Source organism: Trachymyrmex cornetzi, unplaced genomic scaffold (assembly GCF_001594075.2).
Source record: "Trachymyrmex cornetzi isolate Tcor2-1 unplaced genomic scaffold, Tcor1.1 scaffold25, whole genome shotgun sequence".
Lineage (NCBI taxonomy): Eukaryota > Metazoa > Arthropoda > Insecta > Hymenoptera > Formicidae > Trachymyrmex > Trachymyrmex cornetzi.
In genome coordinates this window covers 1,522,718-1,537,242 of record NW_017297166.1, presented here as the reverse complement: position 1 = coordinate 1,537,242, position 14,525 = coordinate 1,522,718, and the positions used below count along the sequence as shown (strand labels likewise).

Genomic DNA, 14,525 nt, shown 5'->3' with positions numbered 1-14,525 from the left:
TTAACGTACAGATATAATCTTGGTAATAAATATATCCTGTAGCAATGTAATTATGCAAATTAAATTATAGCAATTGATAGACAAAATGCCTGAACGTTCGCGATCGCGTATCCATCAAATCATCGATTTGCCGAGATTTCAGCAAGCCGTTGCTGGTAACTGTAGCCGCGATCCTTTCAACCTGCCATATGTCACGTACATCGACGAACGCCTCGCTTCGGCGCTTTCGAAGCGTAATCCCCGGAGTATATAGCTCGTCCGAACGAGTCAATTTTTGCGACAAAAGTCCGGTCGAACAACACATAGCCTCACCCAACGGAATGTAACCCTTACAGTGGCCTAAATTACTCTTTTCGAAAACAAAAACTACATATTTTCGCTATTCGTGGCACATTGCATTCCTGGTTAAAAAAAAACCTAGATTGTTGACCAAACTCGGTAGACCTGATTGTACTTTGGATATATTGTGTATTATACGATACAGTATACAATAATATCATATAATTAATATCTCTAATACATTAAAATATTTTATTATTAAAACCAATATTGCACTCTCTATATTAATAGTACAGGTGTAAGTTACTCTTCCATTAAATCTAAATTATATATTCCATAGTACTTCACAGTTATTATTAATACTACATTTTATGACTAAGCTTTATGACTAAACTTTATAGCTATATGTGCATAAAGTATCATCTGGCTGATTGATTAATGATTTTGTTTTTTTACATATTCTCCAAATTTCTTGGAGTAAAATCTCACTTCAAAAGAGAGTTAAAATACTGTCACTCTATTGAAAAAGAATGAAAAATTTGCACTCTTGATTAAGAGTGGCAGATTTTCATTCTTTTTTTGAAGTGAGATTCACTTCAAGAAAAGAGTGAGATTTCTTTCTTTTGGAATAAATTTTACTCCAAAAAAAAATCTGCCACTCTTACTCAAAAGTGCAAATTTTTCAGCCTTTTTCAATAGTGGCAGTACTTTAACTCTTTTGGAGTAAAATTTCATTCCAAGAAATTTAGATAAAATAAAATATGATATTAAAATTACGAGATTACATTTAAAAAAAGACTATACAAAGATAAGGATAAAATCAAATGACTTTTAGTTATTTTTATGAATCGCTTTACATACTATGTATATCGCCATTTACTGCTCTGATAGCAGCTGCTACACATCGTCACGTCGAGTAGAATCGTTATACGTGCGCCAGCTTCTTCATCTAATCCTCTTTGAATGGCACTATACGAAACGAGACAAAACCCCTCGCTTCTTTGTTCCGGCACGTTGTTCTCGCACAACGAGCGGGAGTTACAACGTTGTAACCGCAGGACACGCCAGGTGCACCTACACGTGCGCAGCAGTATGGTGCATCCGCTTTACGGGTCGTAGGTCATAACTTTGCAAGCGAGGCGTCGCGGACTACACGTCGCAGTGCCCATATCCGTGTGAGCGGCGATTTTTGGTCCCGATGTTTTATCGACAAACCCGTCCGTTATTTATTATTCCCCCGTTATTGATCAACGCGAATCACCGTGGCACCCTTGTAAAACTCGGTCGCGGAATATGGAAACGCTCGTCGCGACGATGACAAATTATTTCGGTACAAAACGGTTGCGCTTTCCTGTAAACTGCATCAGGTTAATCAAGATATACAACGAGTGACACGATTGCAGAATTTATATTATAAAAAAAATTCTATAATACTGACAACGAGAACCTCACATGGAGAAAACGATTTTGCCGAAGTATCTAAAAATTTAGCTATAGATACAGATTTGAAAATAATTTAGTTACACCGTCAAAATAATCACATAAAACATTATGCGGAGGCATGCAAAAGTTTTGATATTCTAACAATCAGTTTGAGCATTCTACATAATTATTTTCAGATTTGTATCCGCTAAATTTTTAGATGTTTCAGCAAAATCATCCTTTTCGTACAGAAATATATTTGTAGTAATTCAAACAAAACGAGCAAAGTTTTATAAAGTTATAAACGATACGGTGCATTTAGTCGATATGTAATTGTGAAGATCGATTTTGCAAACCGATAACGTGGTGCTGATATTTTGAATATTGACCATTATCGGACCGCATTTCATTATTTGACATTTTAGATAATATCACTGTCTCATTCTCTCTCTCAATAGCGCGAGCAATATACCACTTGATTTCCAATAATAATCTTGCGTTTGCAAACGTTTGCAAACGGAATTGGGAATGAGAATTTTTCCATAACTGGAAAAATTCTCATTTCCTGTCGGTCTATTTCCAGAACTGCTTCCTGATCGTGACCTTTTGTATCCGATTACGATTGAATTAGTACACGCGCGTGTCGATGTTTCATTCACGAACTGTTCCGATACGCGGGTCGCAAAGTATGATGCTTTTGTCATCGCACCGCGAAAGTGCAAACGACAGTCAATCGGTTTTCGATGAAATACAATTCGTTAACTTGATACGAATTACGCTGGCACACCTGAAGAGAAATCACGCTGACGCTTGCATGCGCATCTTCACAAGCGTTGGACCGTTACTCATATCGATTGCACATGCCTGCTATCTGTTATTAAATGGATCGAGATGGTACGTCGAAACAAATTGATTCATTTGTCGTTAATAACCCAGCAGAAAAAGAAAAAAGTGATACGTCACAACCGATATCGACGTTTTAAATTTTTTTTCTATGAAAAAAATATAAATGTATATACGGAAATATATTACCTAAATTTAAATCATATTTATGACCGAACAGCGAACAATTAAAAATTGATTGAACTTTATTATTAGATCTCAAACAAATGATTTAAGAAGCGTTTTACATTAATACAGATTCAATGAAATTTAAAATTTAGAAAATTTTGTGTAAATTGTAAAAATAAAAAATATCACATTTTCTTCTTCTTTATTATTAATTCGTGTAGCATAAAAATTATTAATTTTTCTCATTACGTCATCTTCAGATAATACGCTGAAAATATATGTCCGAATACCAAAGAGAGGATATTTCGAATAATTATGATTATAATTAATCATCTGTGGAATCTAGCAATAAAGTCATAAAAGCCAAAAACCTCTTTTAGACCGTTGTAATTGTTTCACTGAGAAGCACGTACCTTTTCAGCTGCCACATACGAGTGCTTGGAATACAAATGTTGCCTGGAACCACTTATAAAGAGTACTAATATCCAACGAGGTCAAAAGCCTCAGCATTCATATCCTGGATTAGTTACTCCTTCATAAATAAACTACAGCTACTACATAACGTGAATGCAGCTTGCAAATACATGTAGTGCTTAATGGAATTCTTTATCTTTCCCCCTTTACATAAACTTTTGTAATAAGTGTTTCGTATACATTTTCGATATTATAATCTTCTTTGAGAGAGAATACATGTATTTTTTTCAAAATATATTGTTAATATAAAGACGTTTAAATTTTAATATCAAGAAATAGAACACATAACAATAATAAACTATTTTCTTATTTATAAAATGAGAGATTGGTTTATATAATGTTTATAAAATGAAAGGTTTCTGTTATAACTATGATTGTGAGTTTCTTTAGTACATTACAATGCTTTAATTTATATAATTTTATTTTAAGCACTACTAAAAATAGAATTTTCGAAGGAATAATACAAAAATTCAGAAATTCGGTAGAGAAATCGACTTGTTTCAACGACGAACTTTATGTACAAAATTCAAACCTTATTCAAATGTGTTCAGCTTCCATGCATGGGTTAACTAGTGAAGTTTACATAGTTTTGCAAAAAGAAATGAAATATAATGCAATTTCTGAATATATTTTTTGAGTTCTATACGTACCTATGTCAATTTATGCAACTCAAAGTACATAAAAAGTATAAAATAACTTTTAATATTCCCAGAGATACTTTGAACTTTAGGACCTTCATATTTTTATTATATTATATTTGTGCTGACATAGCGGACGCGGTAGCATTGCTCTGCAGCTGAATGTTTTATTAAATATTTCATCTAAAACAAGTTTTTTTCTAAAGACAAATAGAAGCGGATTATTAGTTTAAAAACGTATATGTTTGCTCTATGTCATATTCTATGTATGTATGTATATATACATATATATATATATACATACATGTATATAAATTACAATAAAAATTTTAAACTTTATCACAATATGCAAAAAGTTCTCTAAAATCAAAGAAAATTTCGTTTCCACAAAATTCATTTAGAAATATTAATATAATATTAAAGCACTATTTTATTCTATAATTATGATGAACCGTATATGGGTATTATAAAAACAACACCAAAGATAATATCTTAATAAACGGATACCTTCGCGGAATTCCCGACATGGTCATTATATGGCTAATATGAATATCGGCAGTAATTAGCGACCAATCTAACGCTAATATCGGTGAAATAACCGTCGTCAGTGTGCGCAACACATCGTAACGTTCCATTCGCAAAACATACTGTGCCGGAACTGATCCTTGTGCAAAACAACCTGGATGAAGGGCCAGATCATACAAGTTCGCCTATTCCAGTCCTCCGCATACTACAAATTAATCTGTGATCTGTGTCTTAGCTCCAGATCAAATACAAACTCGCAAGCTTATCTAGTTCCGTCACTAACAATCGATAACTAAGTAGACGCTCGCGGCATCCGTCGAAAGCTACCATTTGCCTCGATAACGTCAACACTAACGTTCGATATAATGGATATATCCGACGCATTGTCTGATATGCATTTCTCGTGATTCTGACAATAAGATGAACTCGTGAAATAGTTTCAATAATAACAAAGACGAGTTTCAAGGAATGCAAGATTACGAGAATAGTTACAGATTTGTATAAAAAAATTTTGGTGATATTTTAGTGATATTTAGATTTGTTTATGTATATGTTAATGTAGATCATGATATCCTGATCAAAAGTTCTCATTGGCACAAGGTTGTACATAAGTTGAATATCAAATATTGGAAATATGGCTAAATTCCAACATTTGATTTCCAATATCTCGAAAACTGTCCATTTTTGGACCTCCTGCCTATGAGGACTTTTGATCAAAACATCATGATCTACATTATAGTAAAATTTCAGCCAATTTGACTGGGATCCATTTTACATAAGATTTTTGGACCCCGCACAAATCTTATGTAAAATAAATTCTAGTCGAATTGGTTGAAATTTTACTATAATGTAGATCATGATGTCCTGATCAAAAGTCTTCATGGGCACAAGATAAAAAAATGGACAGTTTTCGTGATATTGGAAATATTGTCAAATATTGGAAATATGATTAAATTCCAACATTTGATTTCCAATATCTCGAAAACTGTCCATTTTTGGACCTTGTACCCATGAGGATTTTTGATTAGGACATTATGATCTACATTATAGTAAAATTTCAGCCTCAATTCGACTGGGATCCATTTTACACAAGATTAGTGCGGGGTCCTTTAGTAATTCAAATTCGATTAAACTTGTACAAGAGAAATATAATTCGATTTGATTAAATATACCGTTGATCGCGAAATTTATAAGTTTATCTTATATATTGTAAATAAAAAAAACCTCAATATGATCGTAGTCTAAAATTAAGGTGTAGTTAAAAACTGCAACCATCTATACTGTTACAGTTCACAGAAATAAAACATTATGTATATATTCCACGTAAGTGCAAGTTAAATGGAGCAATCACATTTATTATTAAATTGCGTAGGAAGAATATATATTTATCTTTAATTTTATAAACTGACTCACCAAATTGCATTTCCCTTTTGCAAATAGCTTCCGACCTGAAAACAGAAATAATCCTTATTAATCCTTATTCCTTCAAAGGTCCGATTTACTCAAAATCTTAGAAATATAATATTAATATACGAGAGAAAGGAAAAGTTACTCAATTATTTTCGTTTGATCGCAATTTCAAGCCGGTAAAATGCTGTAAACTTTATTTAGCTTAAAACCGTTTAACAACTTTTACGATTCAGCTGTGGACATGCTAATTTCTGACGCTGACATTTGTTTTATGTCACGCAGGTACGTTCACTCGCGATCAGAGAGTTTTGAGCGGTAGTCTGGTTCAGGGAAGTCGCAACGTCAGCGGCGTGCCGGCTTTCGAAACAAATGTGCCACGGAATGTCACTACCGCAGTCGGTCAGACCGCCTTTCTTCACTGCAGAGTTCATCAGCTGGGCGATAAGGAGGTAAGTGACAACAGTAATTTCAGTATTTTACAACTCTCTCCTTCTTGAAATTAACTCGCTAATTACGTTAACAAATCCGCGTCCAACAGCATTATGAAAAATATTTACTCGTGCACCTTGTTTTCACCTTATAATTCAAATAAAGTATAAACGGAAACCTAAATGTGCGTTCACATAATATCAAATATGCTTGCTAAACTTTGTTTACAATATTTGAGGTAGATAAATATATAATTAATATTTTAAAATTTAATTTTAAAATTATTCTTGTAACTCGACATGATGTGATAAATATACAAATTGCTATATAAATAAATTGCTGTGACCTAAAAGGAACCAAGCAGCATTATTAATTATTTAGTGTCAGAACAATAGATGTTAAATCCAGTATTATTTTATCGAATAAATTAAGATTTTATTAATTTTCATGTAAAAAAGATATTATCCTATTATTTTAAGCGTTTAATTGACATATTTATTGAGCTCACTAGCGGTACATTATACGTTTACCGGGACACAAAATTAAAAAATTAAAAAACTTATTTGATCTCGAGGGTTTATAACTTTTTTATTGTGATTTTTAAATAGAGCCTAGATATTAGGGGGAAAAAAAGAATTTTGCAATATTTCCGTCGTGTCAAAGGTAGATCGGAGGCCGCTGTTGCGGTTACGGTTGCTTCATCGTTTTTCGAAATCCTCAATCCCAGGCATACCTCCATGTCAAGGCTATATAGATCCTAGTAGAGCTGCTGGGTTAACATCACCGCAAGGCTGGCCTGCGGTTTCTGGTTAGGTCGTTGATAGAATATGCATGACGCCTGTTTGAAGAGTTAAACCTGCTCAAAGGTGGATGGAGGGCGACTATTATCTTTTCGGATTTTTGACTGAGACTGCGGATTTGACTGACACTTAATTAAAATTGAAAAATTTGTCGTGCTTTATCGTGTATTATCTTTGTCCTCGCGCTCGTGGTACATTATCTGAGCATTACGTTCAACTACTCGCGCGCATACAACAACTGTTGAACTTACAAACTTTTAATAAAAGAAGTACGTGATTTGTTCAAAAATAGCAAACTAATAGAATACATTATGCAGCGTATATCATACAAATTTTAACGTAATTCCCCTGTGCACCTTATTAAGGCTTAATATTTAATCAAGACGTTCAATCTTCTAGTTACCTAGAACAGGAGTTTCCGCAGCATGCAAAGATTTGATATTTCGCGAAGTTTCCGCCAATGCCTGGTTTGCTAAGTATATATATATATATATATATATATATATATTTCCGGGAATATATCGACATTATCTGCATAACAGGAGTCAATATTGCGTAATTCAATAAATACCAATGGTGGCTTTGCGCGCCAAGGTTTCTCCAAGTTTTGGATAATATTGTTCGGATAATTTTATTGCATTACATACTACGACCTTAAAATATTCAAACACAGAAACACTGATCAGTTGATCATAATAATTCATTACAATAGCGGCAATTAATCGTATAATTATTATTATATCTTTCTACAAACTTCACAAATCTTCGCTTTGATTCGCGGACACTTTTTTTCTTTTATAGCTGAACTGCGAAATGTACTTATTTAATTGTGGGAACGAACAACTGGTTTGATTACTCGTTAACGATGCAATTATTTACCGCCATTTACTCAATAACGTGAGTTCCAGTTATTTCCGGAAGAAGGGGAGGAGACAAGGGATATTCGATCACGCATCACCGATAACTTGCAGAACGCCATGACCGTGTTTTCATTCCAATAATTACTAACTAACTACGACGGTGCTTTGATAAGCTTTGCATGAGTTATACAGAATTGTACCGAAGTTGTTAAAATGTAATATAATTTTCCATTTAAGTCGCTGCTCAATATAAGTCGTTGCGAAAGTATATTAATTAATTAAGGATTCCTCTTGAACTAATGATGCTTCAGTCAAAGAAGTATTCTTTTCTAAACAAAAGCACTATGAACACTATGAGAGATAAGGAAATGACATTATATTACATTTCGCTACACTGGTGCACTGAGAAGTATTATGCGTCGGAATAGTAGCTGCTGCTTTTTCAAGAGAGAGACTGCTACTCTACGAGCACAAAGCATCAGACAACTAACTTGCTGCTCGCGCGAGCTTTTCGTTTTATGACCAGATACACAGCGTTCTTATTAGAGAGGAGCAATTGCATACGGATTACGTATCTAACGAAGACCAACTACGGAAATTCACACAAATTCCTCGACGGTGTGTTGATTCAAGTTGATTTTAAAGGAAAGACAAGCAAAAAAGGACTTTGTTGTTGCATAATACAGAAAAACATTCAAATATTTCCGTAATGCTACTAATTAGATTGTAGTATATATACTATATGCAAAAATTACAATTTAGTTCTTGCGACTAGATCTTTTATCACGTCATCTTGATGCATACAAACCCATTTCCGAGTAATTAACTTAATGCTGTAATTAACTGTAAACTGCCAGAAAATTTACAATAACCATGTCTTTATGATATAATAAAAAAAAAATTGATAATTGAAAGTAAATAAAAAATGAAGATTAATTTTTTATCTAATATATAATTAATAAAAAAAGAAAAATTTTTATTATATTTAATACTGAATAATAAGTAACTCTCATAAAAATAATGCAAAATTGCAATTTTATTATCCATTTTCCTAAATATATTTCCATTTCCAAAATTAATTTTATAAATATTCTCACGAAGCTTCTCCGTGGAGAAAGCTGAGCAATAAAATGTAAAGATACAACGTCGCAATTCATTGAGAAAGTCAGCGGTTTGACTTGCAGAAAGTAGACAGTGTGTATGGAGTTATCGCAAGGCAAATTTGGACAAAGCTAACTGAGACATTTATGTCGCGTCGGTCTTTTTGCCGACTTAGCAAAACTGTTTACAACATATCCAAGGCTGGAAATTCGCGTAGTTTTCCTTCCCCAACATTAATGTGTTGTTTATATAATGTACACTTAAAACGCGAAATACTTAGAATATCTATTAAACGTGTTGTCGGATATCTTGCGAACCACAATTATATATTTGAAAATTAACATATTATAATAATGCATTTAAACACAAATATCATTACAATCTCAAGATTAAATATGTGTGTATGATTAAAAATATTTTTCATTACACATTACGTCTTACGATATCAAAATTAAATATTTAAGGAAAATTTTAAGGAAAGAACTTTATAAGAGAACTAAAGTTTAGTTAAAGTTACGTTAAACCGTAAACATTTGCAACATACAGAAATTATTTTGTAACTAATAATTTTATAACTCTTTTAAATTTTTTATAATATAACTAATAATTTAAAACTCTTAAAAATTTTTTTATTTTTGTAAATTTTATTTATTTTTTGTAACTATAATAAATATAATTCTAATTTAGTTGTATCGATAGCGAGATAAAACAGGAAGGGAAGAGCACCACAATATTTCCAATGTTGATCGGAATCGATCTCATCTGATTCTACTAACGTCACCAATGCATTTCGAAAGTTTGCAAGTGGTATTTACGTTAATACATTGCGTCAGTGTTTCAATAACAACTCGAAATCGGGATATTAATTATATTTGCATACGCACCGAAAGCAACTTGTTACCACCATATACGGATTATACAAAGTGTTCATTCGTGAAATGAAAACGCAACATTTGCATTACTAATTCCGTATGTGGAATTACATTACATGTCAATTAACTCAAAACAATAAGGAAAAGTCTCAAAAGGAACAGTCAATACATTCTTTATTTACAATATTTTTTATCATTATATACTTTGCGATATATACAAGAAAGTAAATGTATATCTATGTAAAATTCAATTTCACTAATCTTCTAAAAGTTATTATAAACAAATATTTATTTACTAACAGCTTTTCTTATCTTGAATGAACAGAATTAAGAAGAACATGATCGTTGTATCAAACTAACGAATCCTGTTTACTCTACAATCTGCTATAAAAATATTTTCCGATACACTAAGAAATCCATTTAGTTGAATCAATTATTTTTTTATTTGGATATGGGCAAATAAATCCTTGATTGATGCAATAAAATAATTTAGTTGAAGCAAAACGTTCATTTATTATGGCATTTTACTTGTTTTTGATAAATAAATTTATCAAATCTCAATGTAGAAATAAGTAAAATGTTATAATAAACACTGCTTTGTGTTTCGACTATATCATTTTAATACATCAACCAAGAATTTGTTTGCCCATATCCAAACAAGAAATTAATTGATTCAACTAAATTGATTTCTCAGTGATAGCCGATTCATATGAATCATACTCATTCGAAAAGTGTTTTAATTTAAGAATTTTCATTTAATACTTCTTGCCAAGGATCTCTAAAAGTCTTTGGAATTTATATTACCTATATAATCCAGTCGTGTAAACGACCCTTTCACCCAAATCGATTTACTCGAGAGAAGATGAATTCGAATGACTCTGCCGGATTCCGCTTCGGAATTCGTAGGATGAAGTTATTCCAGCAAGACGTTACTGTATCCAGAACGACGGAAAAAAGCAGCCCAGTAATTCGATCGGGGAAAAGCCTGCGGCTCTACTCCCAGCTTGAATAAGTATCGCGCCAGGGAGCGGAAGTGTCGTTCATCCCCCGTTTTCTAGCCCGGATTCTGCCGAAGATTTACGTGCGACCTTGCGAACAAGGAGGAAGGACTGGATTATTCCGATCAGCGCTGTTATGCTGCCTTGTTTGAATAAAAAAAAAGCAGGACTGCCGCATCCCCTGGATTCCATCAAAATCAGGAAATCTCTGAAGGTCCAGTACCGAACCTTATCTCCTTTTTCGTTCTTGTTTTCCAAACGAGGATCTAATACGTTTTTGATAGTCCATCAAGCGCGCCCTGCTCGAAAATTTCGTTACTTTGGATCGCGCGATGGCTCTAGTCATTTTGCGGCTTCGTTAGCAAGCTTGATACATGAAATGTCGGAAGTATTATAACATTTTTTGTTAGTGATAGTGAAATAATAACGGTAGCTTTCTAAAATAATCTAAAATACATCAAACACTAAATAGTGCTAAAACATAAATGATTGAACTGTGAATAGTTACTAATCAATCTTTTGTATTCTCTATATCGTCTGATAATTTCACGAAAATGTTTATATTTTTACATTACTTGGTTTTAAAAGATAAAGGATTGAAAATATTGTAATTATAAAATAAACGAGAAGTTTAGTTGCGATAGTGAGATGGAATAAGAGAGATTTTGATAATAAAACACAGATATATTAAGAAAAATAAAGAAAAATCTATGTATATTTAGAGAAAAAAAAATATATAGAGAGAGAGAGAAAATAAATCTAAAGAAATACCTGTCTATAAATAGAAATACGTTCAGTGTTGTTGCTTATAAAAATCTATATTGCTTTGAAATAAAATATCTGTAGCGCTAAGAGCGAAAGATTCAATTTATAAAAGCTATTGCAGTTTAAATATGAGAAATGACAATAACGACGTGAGTATCGATCAATTTTATTTCGAATACTGTCACGTACGTTTAAGCACATTAAAATCGCAATAATCTTATTGTGTTTCTATTTAATAGCGCCGGTATACTCGGTGGATCCATTTAAACCTCCCTGCTGGGCTGTTACTGAACAAACTAATTTTGTAGAGTGTAACGAGCGCAACGCGACTGTTACATGTTTCGTTGTGCAAATGTGCAAGAAGCAAATGTGCATTGTCATAGACATTGCGATGAGAAGTGTGCAACAAAGTTCAAATATTCACGATTATATTTATTGATTTAATCTTTAATCTATTTCATTTTTTATCATTTATCCTATTAAACAAGTACAAATAAAAAAGATGAGAAAATAGTTTTAACAAAATAATATATATTTTCAAATAAGAGTATATTAAACACTTTAATAAATTAAATAAAAAATTATATGTAATGAGAAAGTTATTTGTGCACAAAACAATTCTAAAGATAAAAAAATACAATGCACTGAACAATGTATGTAATTATTACTAAATATAAGATTTTTGTGCGGTTATATTATACATCGATAAATTAATAATTAACAAAGAATTTGTTAAGAGTTGTATTCGTGTCTCACGCTGACTTAGATTTAGACTTATGAGACAAAACCTCACTTTCTCTCTTTTAAGCCTCGCTTAAAGTCAAAGTAACGTTGGTGCAATCGAGTCTTAATTATCTAATAATAATTTCATGTCTAGCTCCTTCCTGTCTAACCAATACAGACGTGACATGTCGTCCTTAAGGCATTGACGGTACTAATAGCATGCAATTTGAAATCGATCCCTCAAGGGATATAGATCGATGGAATTAATTGAATATTCGAAGCTCTCGATCCGATCTCGATCAGATGGCGATAATCGTGATTCGATCACAAGCGGGTTATGGTTGGGGAATAAATTAAATCTCGATATGAAAAAGGGACCACGCGAAAACTGCTGCGTTTAATCCGAACAATTGCTTTTCCGATCCCAAACATTTCGCATACTGCCATTCGTATCCCGACTTCGTACCCTTTTCGCGCTGCCGCCATGCCGGTGCGCAATGCCTCTCCTACATTTCCCTCTCTTTCTCTCTCTCTCTGTTTTATTTATTTATTTATTTCCATCCCTTTTATGGCATAACGATTGGTGGAACACAACGATCCGATAAAATTGCAAAACAACTTCGGGCGATTACGCAGATTTCACGTTCCGCCACAGAGCTATATATGCGTAAAAAGATTGCGCCAGAACCCCAGCACAGTACTTTAATTGTGCCTATAGCTTGACTGTGATTTAAGGATTCCTATATTTTACATTTCCACGTGTTTTACTGCACATCCATTTTTGCAGTAATCATAATATAATAATAATAATATTATGTCATCACTTATTTAAATATTAATGATACGGGTCCGAATTATTAAATGATAGATTATGCTGGAAAAACAAATATATTTATTGTAAATATATGATGAGGATTAAAAATAATACAAATGGATACGTGCGATCATTCAGAGAGGAAATAATTCTGACATTCGCATTTGCTTTATCAATTGTGTGCGTGCATGCATGCATAATAAGGTACGTTCTAAAAAAAAAGTCTATATTTCAAATAAAATGAAATTGAATCATATTTATTCGTTTCTGGCATCCTCCGTCATGATTCTTTATTCTAAGATGTCCTCGAAAACCTCTTCTCTAGTAGTACATATAAATCTTGTTACTCGAGGGGAATTGGACGTTACAAATCGCCTCGTCTTTCAGCTACAATAAGCATTGCAAAGGTGCATGCACTCGTCCAAACATAAGGATGCTAGGAACAGGTGCATCGGGTGGAACGAGATAACAGCGAAGAATTAGGTATATTTAAATAGAATAGACGGAGATATATGTGTGTGTGTGTTCATGTACATTTATATATATATACACACACACATATACATATATAAATCAAAGAAATTTATCGTTGTATCGCTTTTGTCGACCGTGCAATAATGTGCATACCCGCTTGATTTAAGAAATTGCAGATAAATACAAAACATTCCTTTTATAAAATCCATACAAAACTTTAATATGTTATAAGAAAATTATAATTGCATTATAAATACAATATAAATACATTATAAGTATATACAGAAATTTCAATTTTATACGAATTTTATATAGAAACTTTATATTATAAAATAACATGTATATATTAAATTTTAAATTAAAGTAGTAAAGTATCGTATTTTTAGACTATTAATTTTCCTATAATCGTTAATAGTTTATAGACTATTAGTGACTATTTAATACTAGGTATTAATTTTTATTTGTAAAAAGAGCGCAATTAGAGTTATTTATATCAAAACTTAAATTATATGAAGGATGAACTTTAAATAGTCAACGAAATAGATATCTTGTTTTTCAGTTTATTTTACGAAGACCTTACTTTTAAATTTTAATTCGAAATATGTTCTTACAAAATTTATATAAACTTATAAATAGCGAGAGAAGGTGAGTAGTGACACATCTGTACTTATCAGAGAGGAAATCTTACTAAAGTTTGATGCGTAAACCTTATGTAGTCTGTATAAGAGCACCTGCCGGCGGCGAAAATGTTCGTTGCAAGCCGCACGATTCTGTCGTCTTGTGCAGGAATAATTCATCTTGAGGTAACATGGCGCTCGCGGTGCCGCACCACTGATACACGTCTCTCTATATACTGCTATTTTCTGCACGCGCATCCGGGTGCAGGTAATATGTGGGTCAAATTAACAATATGCATAGTGCTCACATGAG

The 14,525-nt window shown here is 32.6% G+C and overlaps 1 protein-coding gene across 1 annotated transcript in view; it reads left to right on the top strand.

The window, feature by feature from the left end:
• Window positions 1-14,525, top strand: part of dpr1 (defective proboscis extension response 1) — a 397,942-nt gene that overhangs the window by 83,049 nt on the left and 300,368 nt on the right. The window contains exon 2 of the mRNA XM_018508171.1: window positions 6,042-6,208. Coding sequence (XP_018363673.1) covers window positions 6,042-6,208 — 167 coding nt within the window. The remainder of the gene's footprint in view (window positions 1-6,041; window positions 6,209-14,525) is intronic.